Here is a 12,020-nt window from a genome sequence, read left to right as displayed (position 1 = left end):
ATACTTTGGCTACTTAAAGATCTTAGTCCCTGCAACTTTGAATGAGATCAAGTCTGTGAGTGCAGACGTGATGGTGCAGACCAACTTTTGATTCCTGTGATTCAAGAATCTGTACTACTTTTACCTTCTGAATAAGGCATGGATGTGATGGTATGCACAGGAATACTGATGTGGTATGGTTTTTGAATTATAGCAGTCTTTCTTCATCCCATTCCTAAACTGTGGGTATTATTTGCCTTAACCTTGTTCAATATGTGCATTATTTTATATTCTTATATCAAGTGAAGCACTCTTTTTTCCATACCTTCACACAACAGCATAAACAAGGCCCAAGTAGTACAACCAGTGTTAAAATATGCTTTACTTTTATACAAAATTCATACCTAGCTTTAATTTGATCTAGAGAAGAAAGGGCATTCTCTAAATATTCCTTCAGCTCTTCTTCACAGCTTGCCATTTTCATTTTTTCCAAACTTGTATCCAGATCATCTTTCATCACCTAAGGCCACATTAAAAAGCTAATAAAAACAGTTTAGTATATACTAAAATCTCCATAACTATTTAGGATTCAAGTAATTTGATTATGAATGTATATTCCACACCAAGACCTTAGCAAAACTTATCATCTGTGAAGATCTTCCTTGATAATGAACAGCTCTGACACAGCCACCCCAAGCTGGCTGTTGTAGCTATGAGAATTTGGCATCCAACCGGACTCCATACCTGCACAAGATCTCATAATAGCAACTTACAGCCACTTTGTACAGAAAGCAGCAGTGATCTTTAACACTTTTGCCATATCAAGAATAAGACAGGACTGTCCATTCAGTGTGAATCAAGCATTTAGCAAAAATGCACTTGACGGAATGAAACTTAAAAGTAGAAATTCCAATATAAAAGTCAGATATTTCTAGCAGCTGTTTTGAATTCCAGAGGGTTCTTTGTATTAAGAAGACTTTTCTTTACATTATGCCACATCATTGTTTTTATGTTTATATCTGTATTATGTCATCCTGTTCCAATCTGTATTTATCTACTTTTTCCTCAAGTACATCTTCCTGCTGTGACAGTTTGAGTAGATGGACATCCCACAGACCCATGGCCTCCTGAACACAGCTGTACAAGCCTTGACAATGCTGCTCATGCCATCTAGCCATCTCCTTAAAATCGCTCTAAAGAAAAACATTCCAGTGAACAACTCATTTTTAAACTGCTGGAAGGTGAAAGGAATGAATAAGAGGATATGTAACATGGGAAAAGGCTGCATGGAACTATACAAATGGTGTTCAATATTGTGTCTTCTATATGGTGACTAAAAAAAAATCCAAGTAAACTGGGTAAGAATGTGGATTTTTATTCTACAAGCTGAGAGTATCAAAACTTCTGTTTATTCTGACATGGCAAAGCACTGAATCATATTCTACAATTTATCTCTTTAGGAACAACTGTGTGGTCATTTTTATGTATAGAATCACAACATTTGGGAGATCATTTAAATCTATTCCTCTGCCTTCAGACAGACTGGGCCATACGTCATTCATACCTATCATATGTATTTCAGATATAAATGATAATAAAAATGCAATATATTACAAACAATAAACACAGTAATTATGAACTCTTTCATGTGAAACTCTTCCACACCAAACCTGGTTTCTTTGTAGTGTTTAGTCACACTATGGAGCTCTTTCTAATGTGACATCAATAGCCTACAATGTAGAAGGCATTGCAGATAGGAGCACAGAAATAACAGACTAATGCCAAGAAGATAAAAGCAAATGTAATTAACATACATCCATGTGCTCCAGTTCTTCTTCAAACCTGTGTTTTAGTTTCTCAGTCATCTGAAGCATGTTGGAATGTACAATTTCAACATCTTCTACTGTGCAAATGTTCTTATCCAACAGGGTCATCTAAATGAAAATAATAGCAAATTATTGACATGCATGACTTTCAGAAAGCATGACTAAACTTAGTGTTTCTTCTCTTGTGATGGACAGAGAAAGACTCAGCCTCCTATATCCCACATTTGTTTACTAAACACTACAATTACACTGGATACAGAAGGAGAAACTGAGACAGAGAGCAAGACAGATTTGCCAAGATAGATTTAGCACAAAGGCTGAAGGTCCTTACATTCTCCACATAAACACAGGACAGAACCCCCTTCATTACTGGCATTTGTTACAGCTTTTACACATTTCAAGTACAAATGCCAAACACTACTGTGAAACTAAATGGATGGTTACTTTTTGAACTGAGTAAGACAGAGGTTAAAAACTAATTTCACTTGTTATCTCAGTGTTTGGTGGATCCTCAAACACATTTTACTGTAATGGCACACTGTACCACGGCTATCACACCCAAAACTGGGACACTCACCTTGCAGGTCTGCACTTTTTCCTGACATTTGCCCTGCACCAGCTCATACTGGACACGCAATTTCTCCACAAACTCTGCACTATGGGTGTCTGAATGGTATGGAACAGACCACAGTCAACATTCTGTATTTCACAGTGCAGTGTGAAAAGGAAACATGACAAGAGGCCATGTGCTGAATCTCAGCAGAGGGAACAGATCCCAGCAGTGTCACACATCTGTGTGACACTAACAACCAATCAAATAAGATGCTTTAATACACAGCCCTTTATAATCATGCTTAGAAGTAGCAAGTTATTTACAATTGCTACCAGCTTCTTTGCTACCATACGGGCTACAAACATCACAACAAGACGTGCTCTGGAGCAAGAGAAGGCAGGCACACAGAGGGAAGGCACCCTACAGGACATAGAGAAAGGAAGTACCTCCAGTACTTCTTCCCCTCTTCTTCTCCAAGAGTTAAAAAGGAGTATATTTTTGTATGATTGAAAACTGCTCCATGTCAAAATTAAACTTTTATTTCCCCAGATTAATTCTAACCAAGCCAGTTCCTGCTAGATGTGACCATGTACAAGTGTTTGTACCAGCCAAAGGAAAGTGATGTCACAGGCAGCTTCTTTGGGTCTTACTGCCAGCTCAAAGCAACTGAGAAGGCGGGATGGAACAAAGAATAGAGCAAACGTGCACTTTCAAAGCAACTGTATGCCTCATCATTGCCCAGGAAAAAAGAAAGTATTGCTTGAATTCCAGACTGTTTTTATGATTTCCCAACTTACCTATACTTGTGTTTAAATTCTCCAGAGTTCTGTACCATTCATTTAAGTCAGATTTTGTATGTGTTGGAGGCAACAAGGCACTATCAAAGTAGTAAACAAGAGTCAGGTATTCTAAAATACAAACCAGTCACGTGTATATAAAACTATTAAAAAATACAAAATTATGAATCAGAGCATCCATGCTACTGTGCTTTATTTTATTTACAGCCATCTTGCAATGAAAATCAACCAAAGAGACTGTTGTTGTTCAAGGCCAACTGTTTACTACCCAACAAGGAACTGTTATCTACCTTGCTCCCAACATCCACTGTAAAAAAAACTCCCTGTAAATACAGTAATGCATTGCACCCAAAAATGCTTTTTGTGTTCAGGATGGATATTCAAACACAGCAGTGTCAGATTTCTATCCATATTCCTCTCTGAATTTATTACACAAATTAAACCCCTTGGAGAAAAAAACACCAACTTCTAGTTCTCCACCCATCTTTGTCTGCCCAGTTCTACCAGTTTCAAATGTCAGTAATATTTACTTTTGCATTCCTGCATTTTTAGCCCACAATCACCACTTCTTTAGTGTAGCTGGTGCAGTGAAAATCAAGAATGCTTTTCCATTAAAAAGAGCTGTAGAAAAATAGGGTTTAACCCTGTCTTACTGCTGAATTTAACAATCACACACTGACAGAAAGCAAAGTGCATTTTGTAGCCAAGCTCCTCACATTAACTCCAGCAAGAACTGTTTTCCTTTATGCTATATCCTCTTTTGCCATACCCAATATGCTGCAAAACCCTCAGTCTCTGTTCACCAAGTACAATTTGCTCCTTAATCATATTTTCCATTTCCTCAGCTCGGGGATTCTGTACTTCTTCACTTGCCATAAATACTCTGCAGGATGGAAAAACAGATATGTATAATGGAAACATGATATCAAACATGATATCATACATGATATGTATAAAGAAAAAATAACTTTTTTAAACTTGTGGTTTTATAGAAACCACAAGTGAACACTAGTCACTTTGTGTTATTCATTGTCCAAAATAAGATTGCAAAACTTCTGACCTGAAGCTCTGAATAACACAGTTCTTTTGGATGAGCTTCCAGTCCTTGACTCTCTCTTGCCACTTCAGTTGATGCAATTTTTCTTTCTCAAGCTCCGATTTCATTAGATTAAAGAGCAGCTTGGCAGTTGCCCTCTCATTACCCAGCAATGCTCTGTTTATATTCTGCATATTAAAAAAAAAAAAACAAAACAAAACTAGGAGTAGAAGCAGCATACAACATGCAAAAAACGAACAAAAAAATATATCTTCTACAGAAAATGAGGTGAAAAAAGAATACAAATTATTACAAATACCCTGCAAAGTAGAAATCTCTCTATATTTCAGTGATTGATAGGCAGAAAAAATTGATTTCAGCTAGGAAAAAATACATTCTAGGAATATTCAGACTGCGATCCTGTTCCAGGTAAAACATTTACCATTGCCTTATTGTTTATGAGCTTGTGAACATCAGCTGCCAAGAAGAAGGAAATTTCCTCCAGTTTCACTGTATACTTGGTCAGTACCTCTGTTATCTGTGCAATGAAAGAATAAAGAAAAGAAACAACAAAACGTTAACTCAAATATCAGTATCCCAAATTAAAAAACTACACGAACAAGAGAATTTTTTCCATTAAAATTAATTCCATTCGATTCATTCATTATTCATTAATGATTCATTAATTAAAACTATTAAAGTGAATTAAAATTATTGGATGACACACAGATTGAGAAGTAAATTTTAAAATATTAATCTTAGTTACTTTAAAGACTAACTTTTTCAGTAATTCATAAAAACAGTAACTAAAACATTCTAATTTGCTACTACTCAGCTGATTGCTCTTTAATACCTGTGATAATTGAGTGCTCTGCAGACTGGCCATAATATGAACTTAAAAATCAAACAAATTCCTTTCAAATATCTGAAGGGAATCCACCAGTTGCCTGTTTTGAGTGAACACAAAATTAAAGCAAATGTGTTCATCTCTGACATTTATTGTAACTAATCCAACAGAAAGGTTACTGGTGGTACTCTTGGACCTATTCATCGTACCTGAATTACAAAAAGAGAAGCAACTGGCACTGGTAGAACAAACAGCTCTTCTTTGCCTACAAGGACAGTGCAGCAAGCTCTTCCACAGTCTATTTTTTAAATCCAAACATTTCCTATGATGTCCAATGACTTTTACAGGTTAGGCTGAAGACTACAAAACTGCAACATGTCTGCTAGCGACATCCAGCCAACCCAAACTAAAATCAAGCTAGGTCATGTCTAAGCTCCTTCTCAACTGCAGAATGGTTATGTCCCCCCCAAAACTAACAGACCAAATCAAAGTTTGACCTACACAACCCTCCAGGGAAATAAAAGCAGCTTGTATATTCCTTGCACCTTTAGCATAAGTAATTGTGAAACACCTTCAAACTAGGAAAAAAGTGGCTTCTCCTGATATGTGGGTATAAAATGAATAGTTTATTGGGGAAAAGAAAGCAATCACCACACAACAGAACTACAGGCAGACCTCTGACTCCTTTGGAAACAAGCTACTCTTTGCTCTGCACCCAGCATTGTATCAGCAAATACCAATCTTATGCTTAAGTAACAGTTATTAAGACTGCAGCTCACTTTCATGGCTCGACTCCTTTCAGTCTCCTTTAGGGATGCATCCATTGCCCTGATACACTTCCTTCTGTTTGAGGACTCCTCGTGTATCATATTCCAGAGTTCTTCCAAACCCTGCAAAAAAAATGTACTTTCAATTTCACTGAAAAGTGAAAACACATAAAAGAAAATTTAAAAAGTAAAAACCCAATAATTTTGGACTCCAGCAAGCCATAAGAAGATGCTACGCAGAGCAGATACAAGTAACTGCAGTTGAGCCAATGCTGAGTTGCCTTACTTCAAATGAGAAGGCTTCCAAAGCCATGTCAGATGCAACCTTTTCAAACAGAAGTTTACTCTTTTCATCTGATTTCATCACTTGAAGCTGAAGGAGTTCTTGAAGATTCAAAACAGAGGCTGCCATCTCCTATAACAGCAGGTCAGTGTGATCATTTGAATCTTGGGCCCTGACCTTAGAAGAGCTCCAGACTGGATAAAAAACTCCTGCCTTACCCTGCCAATGCAGCCCAGCTCCCGCTGCATTCCCATCACTGCTCTATCGTGATGCTTTTGCCGCCGTTCTGCCAGGTTCTTCCATGTACTGCTGCCTGTTTCCTCAGGAACTGCCAAGGAAGAAATGAGGATTCTATAGCCTGGAACTGTTGCTGCAGAACATGGGATGCATGAACAGTAAATGCCAAAATCTACACTATGACCGCTGTAGTTTGTGCAGCTTTCACAGTGTGCAACATCTTTCCAAGGGAAGTGCAATCTTAGCAAATGCAGGTTAAAAATACTAGGGCATATTTTAAACTTCTGATTTTCAGAAGGATAACAGCATAGAACTATCAATTAAGCTCAGGTACAATATAAAAAATTTGCAACATTTCTGGAATGAGATCTGATTACATCAGAACTGGAATTTATCATCTAAACATAACATGTGATTGACCAACAATTTCACAACTGTCTTTTTTTTTTCTATTAGAAGCCTCATCATCTTCAAAATTACCTACATAGCATCAAAAATGTGTCAGGCCATTTCCCAAGCTTGATTTTTGTTACCTTGCAGGAGAAAGAGTACCAACGTGGGTGTAACCAAACTGTGTACTCTACTCCCCTCTACCTCATTTTATGATGACCTGCTAATGATGGGTGGTTTTCAGCACACCTGACCACAAGGATAAAAGTGTTAAAATGAGAGAGGCAAGCCCTGCAAGGTGAGGTGGTATTTCTTTATCCTTAAAATGATTCAGCTGGGGAAGCAGCTGCACCATCTATCCAGCGAGGGTCATCTGTGCTAATGGGCCATAATGAACTGATTATGCAGTAGCAGAATGGGAAGCTGAAACGACTATCATGTACTCCAAAAATATTCTAGCATTCATGGGATTACATCATTCCATTCTATGATGAAGCTCCCTGCACTGAGGGATGTACCACATGAACTCCACTGTATATAATTCAGGCAGTCTGGGGACTTGGGACACCACCACCACTGGATATCCAGAGGAGGATCTGAACTTCCACAGGGCCACCCGTTGTGGCAGCACATTTCTCCCTCTCTCAGGATTTTTCATAGAGGTGCACAGAGAGAAATTAAAGAGAAAATAATTTCTATTTCTGCTCCTTGTTTTTCTCATGTGGAATGTGTTCGGAGAATTGTTTACCTAGGGTGATTGCTTGATTGGATTCTGGTGAGGATGGTTTGAGCCTGATGGCCAATCCAACCCACCTGGGGCTGGACTCTCCAGAGAGGGTGACGAGTTGTGTTAGAGATATAGAGTTAGAGAAAGTAATATGTGGTTTTAGTATCTTCCTTTATATAGTATATTAATGTATTTTAGCACAGTTATAATAAAGAAATCATTCAGCCTTCTGAATTGAGTCAGACATCATAATTTCTTCCCATTGGGTTCGCCTGCATTTACAATAACCCATTCTGACAGGACTGCAACCACTGCAACCCTGACCAACAGGGTGCCAGGTGGTACTCTGACTTTGTGGTTTTAAACCAGTTTTGCTGTATCATTGCATTTGCTGTAATCTTTCTATTAAATTGTAACTCCGGTTTGAAATCTCTCACAAGGTAACAGCTAAACCTGTTACATGTACCACATTTCCTGTGACTGTAAATTAAAATAGATGACATTAAGGGAAACCAGTTTTACCAACTACATCAGGCAGGCCTCTGACTTCCTCAGCTGAACTTGCACCTACGTTTCCCCATGCCTCTGGAAAAGTTGTAGATTGTCTGAAACAGAAAGAGAATAAAGCTTCAATTTGTATTAAAAATGCACCAGAAGAAGGACTAACATAATAGTATAATACACTTTAATTGGCAAAATTTAACATTAAAGTGAACATAAGTATCATTCTAACTTTAAAGAATATAATTCAAAGAATCAAAGTTGCCTCTTCTGAGATGAACTGAAGTCTGGGTAGATCCCAATTCTAAATCTATTAGGATGGCATTACAGCAATATATGCTAGATTTAGAACATGTAAACTACAGAGACTTACAGAATAGCTCTAAAAGGTAAAAAACCTAGGAACTCTTAAGGAGACACTGGCAAGAAATGTGGAAATAGCCTTTATCTGCCCAGTGCTTTTCCCAACAGCTTGGGCACTGTGGTTGTCCTTGGGGTCAGTGAGAATCCCTGTATTGCTATTCAGCAGCTGGATCAGGGTGAAAAAGGATGGATTCATTAACTCCATTCTTGTTCATTACATTATCTTACTTCATCATCATGTAAGCCATTTACTTGGAAATACAGCCTAAGAAATATTTGTCAGACTGGGTGTATATCTAGATTGCTAAGAGCAAAGACAATTTCTTTTTAAAAGGAAAACCATACAATATGTCTGCCATTGCAAATATTAGTCTGGTAGCCTGCACTTCAACAGGCAGCAAGCAGTTCATTACACTAAATTTACATGTGGTGAGGAGACAATCTGTTACAAGTCCTTAGTGCTATGAGCAAGAATACACGAGTATATAATTCCCGGTGAAAATCTGTCCATTTCATTCCTTTAGTTAAGAACATATAATTGGGGTTTTATGCTTCTGTTCCCTACCTGTCTGACTGTGGCTTTTTTGTGAAGTCACTGATGGGTGTTGTTCCAACACATTTCTGCTGATTACTCATCAGAAATGGCATGGCATCAGCAAACATTTCTGAATGCCTATTTTGTGGTAGATAGGGACAGGCAGAGCGGAAGACCAACACGGGATGTGACGGAAAGATAGACCCATCCCCCTCTCTCCCTCTCTCCCCCACGCTGTCTTCTAAAGCCTCAGAGGAATGCAGCCACACCGGCCCTAGTAAATTTCCACTACCCACTAACCCCTGAGACCCCCAACCCCCCTCTGACGTAGCAAAGACCCCTAAAAGCTATTTAAACCCACGAGATAGGATAATAAACGCTTTTCAACCGTCTGCCATATTGGTGTATGCGCCTGTTGATTAGCCCGAGCAGCCTGGCCGAGAGCAGGCTGCCGTGCTGTTCCCTGAACCAGGTCTCTGGTTGTCTTTTATAAAGGCAACATACTGGTGCCAAAACCCGGGAGAAAAGAAGAAAAAAGAAGAAAAAAAAAAGGAAAAATTTGCCCGGTGGACGGGATACACCTGGACAGAAGCAGCGGCCGGAACGGTCGGACCGTATCTTGGCGAGGGGAGACGTCCCCGGGGCCCGCGAGCGTCATAAGCAGCGTCGCATGGGTCGTAAGTATAAAGCAAAAGAGTATCAAGTTTAAGCTCAGGGAGTTTTATCTTGCTATAGCAAGGCTGCCTGGGCTTGGAGCAACCGAATGCTCAGTGGATGCCATGCATCCGGGGATATGGGAACAGTGTACAGCCACGCTAGCCGGGGAGGCAAAATCCTCAGGCGAAAGCGTTACGGCACGGGGCAAGGTAGAAGAAACCCCGCGTAAGGCAATAGAAAAACAAGAGACGCAGAGTACAGCGCGTACGTGTTTATTAGTCAGACCCGAGCTCGGGGGGGGGGCGAAAGCGCAAACCGTCCCTGGGGACAGTCCGCCCAAGAACGGAAACCCGGAGGGGCACAGCGCGACAACCCCTTCCCCGGATCAGAGCGCAGCCCGGCCCCGCCACAGAGATGAGCCCAGCCCAGCCCGGCAGAGGCAGCGCAGCCCCCGGAGCGGCGCGTTTCGAGCGGTGCGGCCCCGCTCCCGCCGGAACCCGGACCCGCCCGCGGTTCCGCGCCGCTTCCCCGCCAGCGTGCCGAGCGGAGCGGCGCCAAGCCCCGCCGCAGAAACCCCCCAAGACACCCCCGCTGCAAAAAACCCCCGGGAAACCCCCGCCGCAAAAAAGCCCCGAGAAACCGCAGCTTCCCGAACCGTCCCGCCGCCGCCGCCGATCAAAGGTCCGTTGCCGGAGGCGCAGCCGCGCGCGGGGCGCTTTTGGCGAGAGCCGGCAGGAGAGGCCAGAGTCGCAGGGGCCACGGCTCGGGGGGAGTCCCCGGCTACCCGGCCACGCGGCCGCTTTGAAAATGGCGCCGGGGGAGGCAGAGGGGGCGGGGCGCAGGCGGTCCCGGCGCGAAAACTCGGAAACTGCGCGATCTCAGGAATGCGCGCGCGCGGGAGAAAGGGGCGGAGAGCGGCTCGGGACACAGAGCCAATCAGCGGCCGCGCCTGGCGCCGCCACCATATAAGGGAGAAACCACCCCCCGCGAGGGGCGCGGCGAGCCGGGGGGGCGGGAACGGCGCCTCCCCCGCGGGGAGGAGCGAGCTCGGAGCCGAACAAAACGGCGCGGAGCCCCGGAATTGCGCTGGCATTTGACTTCCGCCGCGGAGCCTGGCAACAACCCTGCCGGCTCAGAGGAGCCGGCGGAGGCTGACCGGAACCCCAAAACGAAAGATACAGAACCAGCACAGTTTAAAACAAAACCAAATAGAGTTCTAAGCCGCACCGAAAAGCGGTCACAATACCCCTTGGAACTGCGGGAAGAAAGGGCGTCTCGCCAAGGAATACGGGTCCCAGCCCCGGACACACGGGGGGGGGGAGGGGGGGAGCGCGTGGGCGAACTCAGCCCCCTCCCACCGCAAGCGGCGCCCGTGCCGCAGAATCAGCAAGAGACGCCCCGATACGGGACCCCGGGGTAGCCCTGGCCATGAAAGTGGGGAGAAAGCCCCCGGGGATGTGTGAGACGTGCTGCCTCTGTGGTAGTCGGGACCCCCACGTGGTGAGACTATGAGAGCCACTGCTGCATACCCACTGCTGCCGATCAAACCTGACCCTCAAAACAAAACTAATAAGAGGCTGTAAGTTCTGTTTGCAGGACATGCTTGTAGACCGTCCCCATGACACAGACACCCCTGCTCCAGAAAGAGATGACAGACCACCAAACTGCCAGACAACACCTGAAAATCCCACGGTGGTGAGATCCAAACATGCACAGTGTCTTTCTTTATGCATTTTTGCTGTTTAGAGGCTTGTGGCCAGGAAGACAAGCTAGCCCAGGCCACTACCCTCTAATAAATACCCCATCCTTCGTGTCCCACATAGCCAGCCTGTTTAGAAGCTACCTTACTAACCCTAAATGAAACCAAATCAAACCTGACTAACCCCTATTAGTTTTGCTATGATACTAAACCCCCTTTTCTACGAAAGCAATGCTTTAGATACCCCCTTCAGTTACTCCACAGCCAGTGTCCCCCACCAGTGCAAGTGGAACACTCCCCACAGAAAACCAATAAGTAAGTAGTCCCATCCACAGTTGAGATGTAAGTTTGCCAGAAACCCAGAGTGAATCCTTATATGTTCCTTGCCAAGTTTAATAACTCTATCAATTTCTGTGTTCAAGTTCTGATTGTTTCTAAAGTCCTGCATCACTCAAACGAAAAGACATACCACCTTCTCGAAGAACCTGACAGGCTCCACAAAAAAGAAATTAACCATCGCAATGCTGCTTAGCCTGAGAGCAGCTGGCACAGCCACAGGTGTCTCAGCCATTGCAACCCAGCAACACAAACTCTCTCAGCTGCAAATGACCATCGACAAAAACCTGCAGAAGATCGAGAAATCCACCTCCTACCTAGAAAAGTCAGTCTCTTCGCTTTCAGAAATAGTTTTAAAAAAAATCTACCCAGATCTACTAAACCACCCTTTCCTTAACAAGTTGCAAGTTTGTACCTCACTCCAGTGCCTCTACCTACGACTACCTCATTTTATATGTGATAAGGAGGGGGGAGATGTGGTAGATAG

At 42.7% G+C, this 12,020-nt stretch overlaps 1 protein-coding gene across 3 annotated transcripts; it reads right to left on the bottom strand.

Annotated features, from left to right (window-relative positions):
• Positions 1-485: 485 nt before the first annotated feature.
• On the bottom strand, positions 486-8,975 carry LOC140685202 (coiled-coil domain-containing protein 180-like). Of its 3 annotated transcripts, XM_072936469.1 has the most exons (11): positions 8,872-8,975; positions 7,965-8,047; positions 6,307-6,416; positions 6,092-6,220; positions 5,818-5,928; positions 4,634-4,729; positions 4,216-4,379; positions 3,925-4,038; positions 3,156-3,235; positions 2,383-2,471; positions 486-1,913 (listed from the first exon to the last, which is right to left on the bottom strand). In XM_072936469.1, the coding sequence occupies exons 1-11, from the start codon at positions 8,967-8,969 to the stop codon at positions 1,785-1,787; spliced, it is 1,203 nt and encodes a 400-aa protein (XP_072792570.1). In that variant the 5' UTR covers positions 8,970-8,975; the 3' UTR covers positions 486-1,784. The 3 variants fall into 3 exon arrangements, with proteins under 3 accessions (XP_072792570.1, XP_072792572.1, XP_072792571.1); XM_072936471.1 differs by lacking the exon at positions 2,383-2,471; XM_072936470.1 differs by lacking the exon at positions 6,092-6,220.
• Between the last annotated feature and the right edge of the window lie 3,045 nt (positions 8,976-12,020).

The sequence above is a fragment of the Taeniopygia guttata genome, chromosome 16 (assembly GCF_048771995.1).
Source record: "Taeniopygia guttata chromosome 16, bTaeGut7.mat, whole genome shotgun sequence".
NCBI classification, from domain to species: domain Eukaryota; kingdom Metazoa; phylum Chordata; class Aves; order Passeriformes; family Estrildidae; genus Taeniopygia; species Taeniopygia guttata.
The sequence above is the reverse complement of the archived record's forward strand: the minus strand, read 5'-3'. Positions and strand labels throughout refer to the sequence as shown.

What these genes read in the sequence shown, in the direction of transcription:
- LOC140685202 (XM_072936469.1), bottom strand. Translation starts at nt 8,969, where the DNA reads ATGTTTGCTGATGCCATGCCATTTCTGATGAGTAATCAGCAGAAATGT. An exon ending in TGTGTTATTCAGAGCTTCAG is followed by an intron (nt 4,039 to 4,215) that starts GTCAGAAGTTTT and finishes TCCATCCTGCAG; the next exon opens with AGTATTTATGGCAAGTGAAG. An exon ending in GAATTTAAACACAAGTATAG is followed by an intron (nt 2,472 to 3,155) that starts GTAAGTTGGGAA and finishes CATACCATTCAG; the next exon opens with ACACCCATAGTGCAGAGTTT.